At 34.8% G+C, this 13,017-nt stretch overlaps 1 protein-coding gene and 1 long non-coding RNA gene across 3 annotated transcripts; both read left to right on the top strand.

The window, feature by feature from the left end:
• The first annotated feature begins 244 nt into the window (after window positions 1-244).
• LOC113742122 ((-)-isopiperitenol/(-)-carveol dehydrogenase, mitochondrial-like) lies at window positions 245-1,316 on the top strand. The gene has a single exon (XM_027269838.2). It carries the CDS (start codon window positions 329-331, stop codon window positions 1,139-1,141), a length of 813 nt encoding a protein of 270 aa, XP_027125639.1. The 5' UTR covers window positions 245-328; the 3' UTR covers window positions 1,142-1,316.
• A 7,953-nt stretch (window positions 1,317-9,269) lies between these two features.
• On the top strand, window positions 9,270-12,412 carry LOC113741335 (uncharacterized). 2 transcript variants are annotated; one of them, XR_011813786.1, is made up of 4 exons: window positions 9,270-9,591; window positions 10,498-10,533; window positions 10,659-10,708; window positions 12,048-12,412. It is a non-coding gene; the product is annotated as an uncharacterized lncRNA (long non-coding RNA). The 2 variants fall into 2 exon arrangements; XR_003460591.2 differs by having other exon boundaries at window positions 9,270-10,117.
• The last annotated feature ends 605 nt before the right edge of the window (window positions 12,413-13,017 follow it).

The raw sequence follows: 13,017 nt of genomic DNA, 5'->3' as shown, positions 1-13,017 counted from the left end.
CTTTGAATGGAAATTTGGAGAAACAAGTCGAATTTCAATTATTATGAAAAATAAAATAATCGGATCCAACCACATTAAAACACAACAGCACCTGCTCATGTCCCCTCTCCCTCTAAATGCAACCATGTTACAAGAGTTTGACACAAACCAACTAGTAAGTGACACATGGTGGGGTTTGGACCTGCCTTACCGTAGAAAATTATATGATATCTGAATCTGGATACATTATTTGTGGCCAATAAAAACCTAGTAGGATCACTTGTAAGAGCCAAAACATGCGGAACATATAAACACCATCCACATTTTTGGCCTATTCTGATTAAAGGAAATGACAGAACCAGCATCGACTTTAGCAACAAAAAAGCTAGAAGGCAAAGTTGCGATAGTAACCGGTGGAGCCAGCGGAATTGGGGAAGCAACAGCACATCTTTTTGCTGAAAATGGTGTGAAGGCTGTTGTAGTTGCCGATATACAAGATGACAAGGGCCGACTCGTCACTGAATCCATTGGTTCACACCAGTGCAGCTATTTCCATTGTGATGTTAGTGATGAAAATCAAGTCAAGGCCTTGGTGGAGTGGACGGTTCAAACCTATGGCCAGCTTGATATCATGTTTAGCAACGCCAGCATAGTAAGTCCCTCTGATCAGACCGTACTTAACCTCGATTTCTCACAATTCGATCGTTTGTTTGATATCAATGCCCGTGGTATGGCTGTCTGTGTAAAGCACGCTGCACGAGTAATGGTGGAGCAGGGGGTGAAGGGAAACATTGTTTGTACAACAAGTGTGGCAGCCAGCAGGGGAGGAGTTAGTCGGACCGATTACATAATGGCTAAGCATGCAGTTCTTGGACTAGTTAGGTGCGGGAGTCAGCAACTTGGAGTTCATGGAATTAGAGTAAACAGCGTTTCCCCTTCTGCCATTGCAACGCCGTTGACATCTACTTGTGTGCGAAGAACAAGAGGAAAGGATATTGGGAAGGTTTACGGGCCGCTTACTAGCTTGAAGGGAATTGCCTTGACAGTTAGACATGTTGCAGAAGCAGTGCTGTTCTTAGTTTCTCAGGACTCTGCATTCATCACTGGTCATGATTTGTCGGTGGATGGAGGATTGATTAGTCTTCCTGGTCCAAACAATTGATTGATTTTGTCTGCAAACGAAGTCGATGTCATCAGATGAGGTTTCCCTTATTAATTAGTCGCTGTATTGGGAGCCAGTGATATATTGTGGTCAATATTTCAGAAAACCTTCTTTGGATCAGCCATGGTTTTGTATCATTTTATTGACAGTATATCATTAGCTTTTGGTTTCAAAATATTAAGCAAAACCTTTGCGAGGATGCAGGGAAAAGGTAAATCTCAACCAAATAATTCAATGTTTTAGAGTTGCTTGGTTTGATCACTTTGGTGTGGCGTCTTTAGGAATCTAAATGCTGTAATTTTCAAGTACTTGTCATCAAGAGCATTTTAACGGACTGTTTGTCTCAACCAAATATATATAATAGTTGTTACTTACAGAATTTGTTGGTCACATGTGAAAATTCTAGAGAAGTGGCCCCTGTAGTTTTGAAAATATCTTGGTGATGGGGAATTTTTAACCTCGCTCGCTGCTGTCTAATGGGTACCCTTTTGATTTGATGTTTCAGCTCAGATAATTTTTGTATACGGTGTTAGTATCCTGTAAATCCCAGGTGGACCAGATTACTAAAGGATATTTACTTTGGTAGAACTAGGGCGTCAACGAATCTAATCAAGCTGATCAAGCTTCATTATTTTAATAATCAACTTTGTTTCACTTTGATTGATCATTTTAATAAATTTAAAGTTTTGTTCAAGCTTTACTTATTTATTTGAGGCGAATTCAGATGAATTTTTATTTATTCAAGTAACTTGAATTTTCAACCTGTAAATTCTACTTTTATGATAATCGAGTCGAGTTTGAAAGTTTACTGAATACAAAATACCATTCAGACTTGTCTTGATTAGTTGACAAACCAAGATCAAATGAGCTTCTGTCCACTCGAACTCGATCTACACATTGAGTAGTTTGATTCGATTTTTATCCCTAGGTAGAACAGGTTTTCACACAGAAGAGCCACTTATGCTATCAACAGGAATCTGCAAACAAGAAAGGCTGAAATTCTAGCATTCCATTTTGTGTTGTAATAGAAATGATTAATATGTCTTCGTTTACATGGGTTCAGGATCTTATTGACTCCAAACTCTCAAAAAGAAAATTCCTAGATTCCCTATTATATAGGACACACTGCATCTAATTACACAAACTGGAGCATTTCTGTGACAAAGATTAGATTTCTGTCCCGTATGATAGATATTGCCTGAATAAGCAAGATGATCAAACAAGGAGCTGAAGAATTCCTAGATTAGGAAGTAGGAACTCTACACCTTTGAGGTGTCGAAGTCAATTTTACATCACACGGGCTAAGATTTGTTATTGTACAAAATATAGAGTGCTACTCTAGTGGAAGATTCCAGTAGTGGCACTATTCGTGCTTCATAGTCTTAACCTAAGGGCACCCAATATTTCACGGAAAACAGAACTGCAAGGGGATTTAAACCACCACCGCACCTATTAACAGCAAAATATAATGCATATTTTGGAGTCTTTCAAGTTTCACATTTAGCAGATTTTAGATCCTGCGGGTAGGATTTTAAATGTTCTTTCTTGACCAACAGAACTATAGTTACATGGATCGAAAATATCGATGCATTGGATGCCCTTGTCCAAAGTGGTCGTATGAAAGAGCATCCATTTTGAAAGTTTGTGAACTTAATTTTGAAGGGTAAATTACTATCTACCCCCCTTCCGTGGTTTCATGCTCGACCACATAACTCCCTATAGTTTCAATATGACCACATAACCTGCCTATGGTTACATGGAATGTGGAATGTGGACGGAAACATCCTCCATAACGTCTAAATATGAATTCTCTAAAATGTCCCCATGTATATACCAAATAATAAGATCAAGCAACCATCCTTGAACGCTTAGGAATTTTCTCCTATTCTTCTTAGAGAGAGAGAGTGAAAAACCGAAAGAGAATCAACAATAAAGGGCTGCGTAGCAAGATCGAAGTTGGAGCTAATATCGAATCAAGGGTTTTCTGTAGTAGTAAAACATCGCATAACACTGATTTGGTAAGTAAATACTACTTTCTTTTTTAATCTGATTTAGCGATTTTAGAGTTTTGGTATTTCAAGGTCTGAATTTGGAAGTTTGAAATTTGAATGGCTAAATAGCTTTCGTACTGGTGTTAGCATATTTTTTTAAATTGCAGATCCAAGGTTTCATGATAATTTTCTTAACTCCCTATGATATGGAATGATGTTATGGTCTAAAATTTGTCGGTAGCATATCAAATTTTGTGTTATTTCACTAGTCGGGTATTCTACTGTTGTGTACACATGCATGTAATTAAACAAATTCTGCCAAAAAAAGTTGGTGAAGTAGTAGGTATAAAGTAATATCAGTTGTTTATTTTTTGGGTAACACTGTGGTCCCTAAGCAGATGTTGATGTTTAGTATTCAGTGGTCCTTTGATAGCTTATGCTATAGTTTGAGCAAAATTGCTCTTCTAAACTTTTGTGACATGGAGTGGAATTACTCCACCCCAGAGTGCTAATTGCACTAATGTTAAAATAGGAGCCCTTGCTCCAACAGTGTATAGCTTGATTGTGATATAAAATTTCTAATGTTTCGGAAAAAAAAAAAAATTCAGTGGTCCACTGGGGGTAACCACCAGTCATTGGACTGGTGACCACACCAATGCATTAAGGCTTGTTCACTTTGTCTCCCATCAATTTGTCATAATTAAATGTGATCTTACTTAAAAAATTTAAGCGGGTGTGTAGTGCACTCGTCTGATTTAGTGGTAGTTCAGTCCTTTTCGGGTTATTCCAGGACCTCTTCAAGCCCTCTCCCTTCCCATAGTATAAAAAGCTATCGTATCGACAAAAAAAAAAAATTCATTGGGGGTAATAATGTAGTATTATTGGCTGGTCCTTGAAACATGAATGTGTTTTATATATTTTGACAAGTTGGAAGAAGACAATTACTTATGCAGACATTTTGTCATCTATAGGCTTTGATAACATGAAAAATATGCTGACGACCACCCCTGGTAACATGCATATATATAGGTGGAAGGTTTACATGAGAACCTGAGATCTCATACAGTGGAAACAGGATAGAAAAGTTAAGTGGTTATAACCTTAAAAAGAAGTTAACTAGAGCCTGTCTATGTCACTTGTATTCTAGAGTAGACAAAGAAGCAAAGCAAATTGAGATTTGGTATCAAATTCCTTTTCATAGTTTGGACGTGGTGGTAGCCAAAATTAACAATGACAAGGACATTGACACACTGCTAAAGTTATATGAAGGGCTAAAATACATGACCTTATATGTTGAAAGATGTGATGATGACCAATGTTTTAAAACTTGGACCGTTAATTGAACCGACGAGGTGTTTGGATCGAGATTCAATTGATTAGATCGGTTCAACCCTAGTTTAATGAATTTTAAAAAAAATAATTTATATAAATATATATGCACAAAATAAGACATGCAATGGACTAATTTAAAACTTTATATGATGAAAAGTTTAATATTTTCAAAGAACTTGAATTTTCACAAATAAAATTTTTAAATTATAAGTTGAAACAAATAAATTTAATCTCAATCTCAATTCTATCTACCAAAAAAAATAATATTAAATCCAATCCAAAAATACCATAATATTATGAAATTATACAAAATTCACGTCTATGAGAATTAGACATTGTGAGTTTAAATTTTAATTCACTTTTTTAGGATTTAGATATTGCAACTTCAAAAAAAAAAAAAAGTTTGGAGTTTGGAGTTTGGAGGAAGAGGCAAAAAAAAAAAAAAGTTAGTGGATGTGGCATTTAATAATTAGTCTTTTAGAACTCAAAGGAAGAAGTAGGGGACAAGACAAAGATAACAAAAGACGAAGGACAAGAAGAAGGCGATAATGTTTTTTCAGATTCTGCCAATAGCTATTGTGTTAGACATCTCTATCAAAACTTTAAGTTGAGGTTCAAAGGAATGGAGTTAAGAGACCACTTTTGGTTAGTAGCATCTACAGGTAACATACATAACTTCAAGAGGGCAATGGTTGCATTGGAGAGGGCTGATCCGAAACCAGGAAATGTACTTAATGCAGCAGAATGGTTTATGGTCAAGGGCTTACTTTACATACGACTGTAAAGGTGACATTTTAGTCAACAATTTAAATGAATCTTTCAACTACATACTTCCAACAAGGTCACTTGCCATTATCAGCATGTTTGAGTAGATAAAGGAAACTAATGAAGATAATTCAAATTAAGAAGGCTAGAATGGAACAACTTGGAGGTGCTATTAGCCCGAATATTCAAGAAAGACTTGAGAAGAACAGGTGCTCAACTAGGGTTTTTTTTTTCTTAATATTCCCATCCAGGCTAATATGAAGTAGATTGTGGTGTTGATAGGGTTTTTGTGGTAGATTTGAAGAAAAGATCCAGCACATGTGGACTGTTCCAGTCAACAGGAATTCCCTGTTCCCATGGAGTTATAGCTATTCAAACAACCAGATTATCTTCTGAAGATTTTGTTGATAGGTGCTACAGCAAGGACACCTATTTGGCTGTGTATAAATACCACATTTCTCCTATGACATCGATGCATTATTGGGATGGCCACCCAGAAGCTGAGCAAATTCTTCCACCATTCGTGAGAAAGCAAGCTGGGAGGCTTAAAAATTTGAGGAGAAGGCAAGCTGATGAAACCACAACCTCATCCACATCTACAAGAAAATGGTTAACTGCTCATTGCAAAAGGTGTTTGAGGCCCGGACATAATTCTAAGAGCTGTAAGCAACCAATTCATCCAAATAGGAAGTTCAATAGAGTATGCACTCATTTTGATATTAATTTCAGTCATTATGTGTTACATTAATTTACTGAATTTGGGTGCATTTTAGGGTCCAATAGGGTCTGTTGTACCTTCAAATGGTGTTGAACAAGAAGTTAACAATGCTGAACATAGAGTTCAAGAAGGATTTGATGTGAGAATTGAAGCTTCAACTACCATACCAACTACAAATGCTGCTAATGTAATTAGTAATCTTGATAGAAAAAAGAAGACCCCACATGCTGGACCCTCATCCCAGCCTCCTCTTAAGCAAATTTATGAGACAAACATGTACGTGCCTCAGTCCATCTCCCAGGTATTAACTTGATGAAATTTGTATCACATTGGAAACCAAAAAGTTCACTTACCTGAAACTTGTTTGAATGTTTTTTTGGTGATGCAACCTGTTGCAAGTGAAGTGAATCAAACCACTTTTCAAGCTACTGGACGAATTGGTGAAACACATTTGGAGTCTAGGAGGACATCAAGGATACCAAAGCCTACCCCAACTGTGTCATCTGTGTTGGCAAATATACGAGCTAACAATGCCAAGATGGCCACAAATGTATGAACTTGGACTGTGTTTTGATGAGAGTGTTTCACTAATTTTGGCTGCTTTTTGTTTTCATTGAGATTAGCAATGAAACCATTGCAATGACGATAGAGGTAATCATAAACATCTTTAACATATTCAGATTTGCTTCCAAAACATGCATATGTGCCAAATAATAACCATCTTCCATTTTTTGCCTCTCAATAATTGGACTGTCCATGGAACTGTCTTTGCTCACTATTTCTCTACTTGTGGGATAGGTTCTACTACTTTGTTGCATTTTTTCCTTTATGATACAATCCAAAGAACCCATACTGATTGCTTTCACAAACAAAATATAACAATGCTCTACATGCTTTTTCCGAATCAACAATCTTTAGCACAGCCTTATTGCCACATTCACATTTTGATATTGGTACCTTAAATCCTTGTTGCCTCCATTGCCAGTGCTTGCAGAAGCCAGTTCTTCACCGGCCTTCAATTAATGTGTTAGAAGATGTATTAGACAAAGAAAATTTTGATAAGATGGAAGAACGGTGGCAAATTGGAAATTGTAGGGCTTGCATTCTCTATATACTAATGATAGTGAGGGTTGAGGGTAATTCTGGCCAAAATATGGGAATTTTTCAAGTATATTCATTATTTTCGTAATACTTTTTTGTGTGTGTGTCTGCCACTTCACGTGACGAAGGGATGTTTCCGTCTACTTTTCACATTCCACGAAACCATAGGGGGGTTATGTGGTCATATTGAAATTATAGGGGGTTATGTGATCGAGCGTGAAATCGCAAGAAGTAAAAAGTAATTTACTCTATTTTGAATCATCCATGCGGTAAAATTAAGCATTGCACTTTTTACACGCAAGATTTAATGAAATTTTTTTTATTAGGAGCAATTGTATTCGAATCCCATTTGCGATTAGAGTGCATTGGTAGGCTATATGTAAGACTTATTTTAAATCGCCCAACCCAAAAGAATAAAAGCTTTTAGCAGACGAACTTCAGTATTATGATGAAATATACCGCTAATTGATGATGGGCACTGGGCAGTTCTCCTGTTTATTAACATATCTAGTCTATGCGGGAATGGGGAGGTTTTCAATTGGGTTCTGATAACTGACGTGGCAGGCTTCCATTGGACGATTGGTGGTCGTCGCTTCGTGTGAATTCGCTCGCGTGAATTGGTCGTCCAGCCGATTGTTTTTTTTCTTTGTTTTGCTTGGACGTCTGGCTTGGAAGTCTGCCGCTAAATTCTGGCCCCACGTGCCTTTGGTTTTTTTCCTTTTCTTTTTTTTTTTTTATTGGATTGGAAGTGCTTTGTTATTGGAAAAAAATGGCAGCTCAATAACAAGCACTTCCAAATGGCATTGCCAGTTATTATACTAACATAACTTGTTATTGGAAGTGCTCGTGCTTGAAAGTGCCATAAAAAAAGACGTGCCAGTTATTGGAACTGCTTGTTATTGGACGTCAAAATGGCAGCTTGTTATTGATTCCCCACTATTAATTGTTATTATTTATTTATTTATTATTTTGGCTCCATTTTTTTAACCCAATAAATCGCATTTACTTACCAATTTTTTACAGTTAATTGTTAATAACTAATTAATAGTGTCGTTTTTTTACCCAACAAATCACGTTTAATTAATAACTTTCTTGCAATTATTAACAAAAAATGAGCTTTTGTGTGCTTGTCCAAAAAATCACATTTAATTACCTTTTTTTTAAAATTTATTAAAAAATGTCCTCTTTTACTTTGGGTTGGCCAACAAATCAGGTTTAATTACAATTTTTTTGCAATTAATTTCACCGAAATTAAGTTATACTTTCGCAGTTTTATTGCTTGATAAATCACATTTACTTACCTGTTTTTATAATTATTAATATTTTTTTTACCCAACAAATCGCTTTTAATTACCAATTCTGTGTAGTTATTAGCCAAAATTTAGCCTCTTTTTTTTGCATGCCAATCAAATCACATTTGGTTTCCTTTTTTAACAATTAATTGTTAATTAATTCATTAATAACGTTACTTTTTTGTTGCCTAACAAATCGCAATTAATTACCAATTTGTTGCAATTAATTGTTATTTAATTAATATGTCTACCTTGCTCCAGCTTCAGAAAACGCTTCTCATTAGTCTTTTCTTCTTTGCTTTTGGTGGTCTTAATTAATTGATTCGTAATTAACTACTTTTCTAAATTAACATGCTTAATTACCAATTCTTTGCAATTAATTATGGACCATTTGTTTGTAGCCGGTATTTTGTTTGTTTGGTTTTGATGCATACTTTCTCGATTTCTTCATCCGCCGCTTCACACTTCTTGTCATCAGCCTCTTTTTGTTGACGGTTGATTGTACCTGAGCTGTTCACTATATTACCCATCCCTTCTGACTGTATTTACGCTTCCACTCAAAAGCTCTTATAGTCTTTTTGTCCTTTACTTGGGTTATGTCTGTAAATCTGCAAAAAAATAACTTTTTCCCGTTGTCAACTATCAGCTCTTTTGCTCCCGTTGATTGACATTGTTTTGTGTATTGCATTTGCACAATGGTTATGCAGTTTCTCTAGCTTTCCACACCAGATTTTCTACTGATCATGATGCAATGGTTATGCAGTTTCTCTGGCTTTCCACACCAGATTTTCTACTGATCATCATCATGATCAGTGGTAACGATGCATCTACTGCTTTCTTTTCCCTATTCTATTGTTCTTCATTTTTCTTTAGCTATTTTGAACCTTCCTTTTTCCCAATTTATTGGTTTGGTTTTAGTTTGCGCTGGTGTTGCCGTTGTTGCTTCCTGGTGAGCATGTTGGTTTTACGCTTCGCTTTCCTTTGTTTTTCTCTAATTCTTCAAATATTTCGGAATTGCTGTCATACTGCTTTGTTTCTTATTTCTTGCTTGCTTCTCTGTTTTTCTCAAGCACTGGTTCGACCATTTTAATTTTTTTCTGTCCCTTCAAAATTATTATCACCGAATCAGCTTCTCTTTTTACTCTCCTGTTTTTTTGTCACCTTTCTTATTATCTTTTACATGATCGTGGTTTCTTTGATAGCTTCAGCTATTATTCAGTTGTGCGGTGTTGGACTTCTTCATACACACTGGTTAGTTATTCTAATTTTGCTTTTCTTTTACCCTTTTCTCTATATTCTATCCTTTAATTTGTACATCCTTGACATGCATTTTCTGATGCATTATTACTTGCATCCTTGACCATCAATTGTTACTTTTTTTTGGACCACAATTTTTTGTGTGATCTTGTAGATCGCTCACTATTTTTCATCTGACTACTCACAGGTTTTATCTTCTCACCTTTGTTTTCCCTTTTTTATGTATAATTTCTTCCTTTTTTGCTTGCCATAACTTTTCTGTATAATTCTTTTTTTTTTTCTTTTGGGAGCCACAAAAAATCTCCCTCGGCCTCTAAAAAGAGGAAATAAAAGGGTGTTCCAAAAAAAAAACAGGCAAGTCTCCTTAACTCGCTAAACATATCACGATCTGTTAATATTTTGTTTTGTTTTCTTATTACCTAGATCGACATGATTTGCATATCTTGAAGACTAATGAAGACTAATGCATATCTTGAAGAAGGAAAGAATAGTTCAGTTTTTGGCAAAATGTTCACTTCAGGTTTGCCTTTGGTTTTTTTTTTCTGGCACTTTTTTGGCTGATCTTTTCTTGGCTAAAAGCAACAAATCACCTTTCTCCCTTCCTTTGTGTCCTTTGCATGTTATGCTTTTGGATTTTATTACAAAAGGAATATATTCAACTTGAAAAAGTATTGCATCGGTATGAACTGGATGTGAAATTTTGGAAATGCATTTTAGATGTTTAGTGCTTAATGTTTGGTTATTAATTGGGAAACACAATTTCTTCACTTCATGCTAATCCTTATGCTTTATTGTCATTTTCTTGTTCCTTACTGTGGTCTCACATATCCTATGATAGATTTGATGGTCTAACATATTAATTATTTATGCTCTCTCATAAGTTTCAAATGTTTGTTGTAGCTTGAGATGTTAAGATTTGCGAATTCTTTTCTCAAGGTGAGCATTGTATCGACTCTCTGTCTTTTTCCCATAGAGAAAAGTTAATATGATTTCATTTTTCCTTTTATTTTTCCTAATAAATTTGATTTTTCTGATATTTATTTATACTAAATTTTTGTTAGATGAAGGAACAAAGCAAAAAGGAGGCTAATTTTTCCATTTAGCCTTAATGGTATGTTTTTGATGTTTTAGTGTTCTCTTCAATTTTTTCTTAGCATTTTACTATAATTTTCTGGTCACTTTACCCTATTTACTATTCTTGGAAAAAGTGGAGTATGAAATTTTGTGAAGATACTGCATTTCCTTTTGATTTAGAGTCAGTTTCTTTAGTATTTTACCTATTTTAGTAAATTCATCACTAAGAGGTTGCAAGTCTTCTTTGGCTGCTCCATTCCTTTAAGATCTTTAGTCCAGGTTTAATAGCATTTGTTTTCACCCTATTTCATTTAAAGTTATGATTACTGATGAAATCATTATAAATTTTTTCTCTACTTTGATGGTGTCATTTTTGAATAACTCTTTAGATGTAGTAATTTCTAAGAAAATGATGTACATTGATTGATTGTAGCTTTTGTTACTCGCTGTCCTGTCCCTCCTAATGCTTTCATGTTTGAGTAGTCGGAATGATGTAACTGAAATGGCTAAAAGAACCTTAAGATAAGATCTTTGTATGTAGAAAAAAAATGTTCATGTGCTCCATCCCAGTTGTAAGTTTAAATATTGCCGCCCTAAATTTCTAGCCAAATTGTGTATAGTGGGGAATGATCAATAGGTGGTGATTACTCCTTACCTTCTCCACCTTTTCTCAATTAGGCAACTAGAATTTTCTAATACCTTTATGTAAAAAAGAAAATTAAAATCTAAGAATTACATAGAGAATAAATTGCGTTTTAGGATTTAAAAAATAAACTCTAACAAATACCAAACTAATATATTGAAATTTCTCTGTAGCTTTTGCTTGATTTTTTGGAGCTTTTTGTTTTGTCATTGAGCTTTTTAAGAAAGAAGAGAAAATTTTCTTTCAGTTTAAATTGATGTCCTATGTTCATTCATGTTGTCTTGGCGAAAATGTGGCATGAATGAAATATAACTACATGATTTATAGGCTCAAATGCATATGTTGTTTTTGATTTTCTGTTCTTTATTTATACCTAGCATTCATGTTTGAGAAAAAATTGGCTGGCAGGAGGTATTTATCCAAATAAGATGGTGGCTCAAAATGCATCTGCTGTTTATTGGCCTTCTATTCTTTATTTATATATCCAACATTAATGTTTGAGAAAAAGTTGAATGGCAAGAGGTATTATTCAAATATATTGGTGGCTCAAACTTAGGAGTAGGGAATGTGTTCTTGACAACTTTGTTTTATATTTCATGCTTTAGTATTTCCTTACAATTTTGCCATGAAGTGTGGCAAAAACTACGGATGCGTTACCTGTGATTTAACAAGATTGTCATTCTACTATTTACACAAAATGTTATTAAATTCTAATATGATTCCTTCTTGGCAGATCTGATTGATATTTAGATAGCTAGAACTTGGAAGCTAATGGAAGCTCATGGAATTTTGTCATGAATGCTTGATACTTTGTTTTATCCTTTCCAATATCTTTACCAAAAGTCATTATTTACTTCAACAACCACTTGCTATAGTATAGATATCAAACTGTGTGATGATTTTTTTTTTTTTTAAATTTTGACCACTAATGCATAGTTCCACTATAATTGGCTGATTGAACGCGATGCTAGATAAGAAAAGACGAGAGGCATTTTTTAGATATAGCAGTCAATATTTCTGGATTAATGTATCTTATATCTTAAATTTTACTTTTCACAGCTAATGAGATACATCATACAGTTGGAGAGCTTATCTCAATTATGTGTGATTATGCTCTTTAACTTTATTAGTATTATTTCTTTTCTTAATTGAAATGTTGACAAAATGCTTCATTAGCTACCACATACAGAAAATGATAGAAAAATAATTTTTAGTTGGAAAATAAAGCCAATGAGGGCTCTGGTCATATTAACCTTTTAACTTCCTACTGGGCATGTTAAACTTGTAACTTCACACCGCACATAGTGCGGTGTTCCTCTCCTAGTATAGCTAGAATAGAGAACACTTCTGCAAAGTATTTAAAGGCCATTAGCATCAACCTTTAGTGTAGATTATGGAAAGGCTACTCAATCTTAGCTTTTTTTTTTTTTTTTTTTGGCAAAATCTCTCCAATCGACACGAGAATATCAACATCTCAAGGGCGCAGCAGCATCGATTCTAGATTGATTGCTATATGGCATTGTTTTGTCTTCAATTGAAACAACATTGGTTTGTCTGGATTGGTTTTGAATTTGTTATGGTACAGAAACCAGAGAAGCCAGAGTTTGCAGGAATCAGAAGGAAACAAGCTCAAATAAAGGAAACCAATTAACAATGAATCAATGAAACAGTGAACGAATGAACTTGATCTTTCATTAATTGAA

Source organism: Coffea arabica, chromosome 4e (assembly GCF_036785885.1).
Source record: "Coffea arabica cultivar ET-39 chromosome 4e, Coffea Arabica ET-39 HiFi, whole genome shotgun sequence".
Classification (NCBI taxonomy): Eukaryota; Viridiplantae; Streptophyta; class Magnoliopsida; order Gentianales; family Rubiaceae; genus Coffea; species Coffea arabica.
This window is presented reverse-complemented; position numbering and strand designations above follow the sequence as displayed.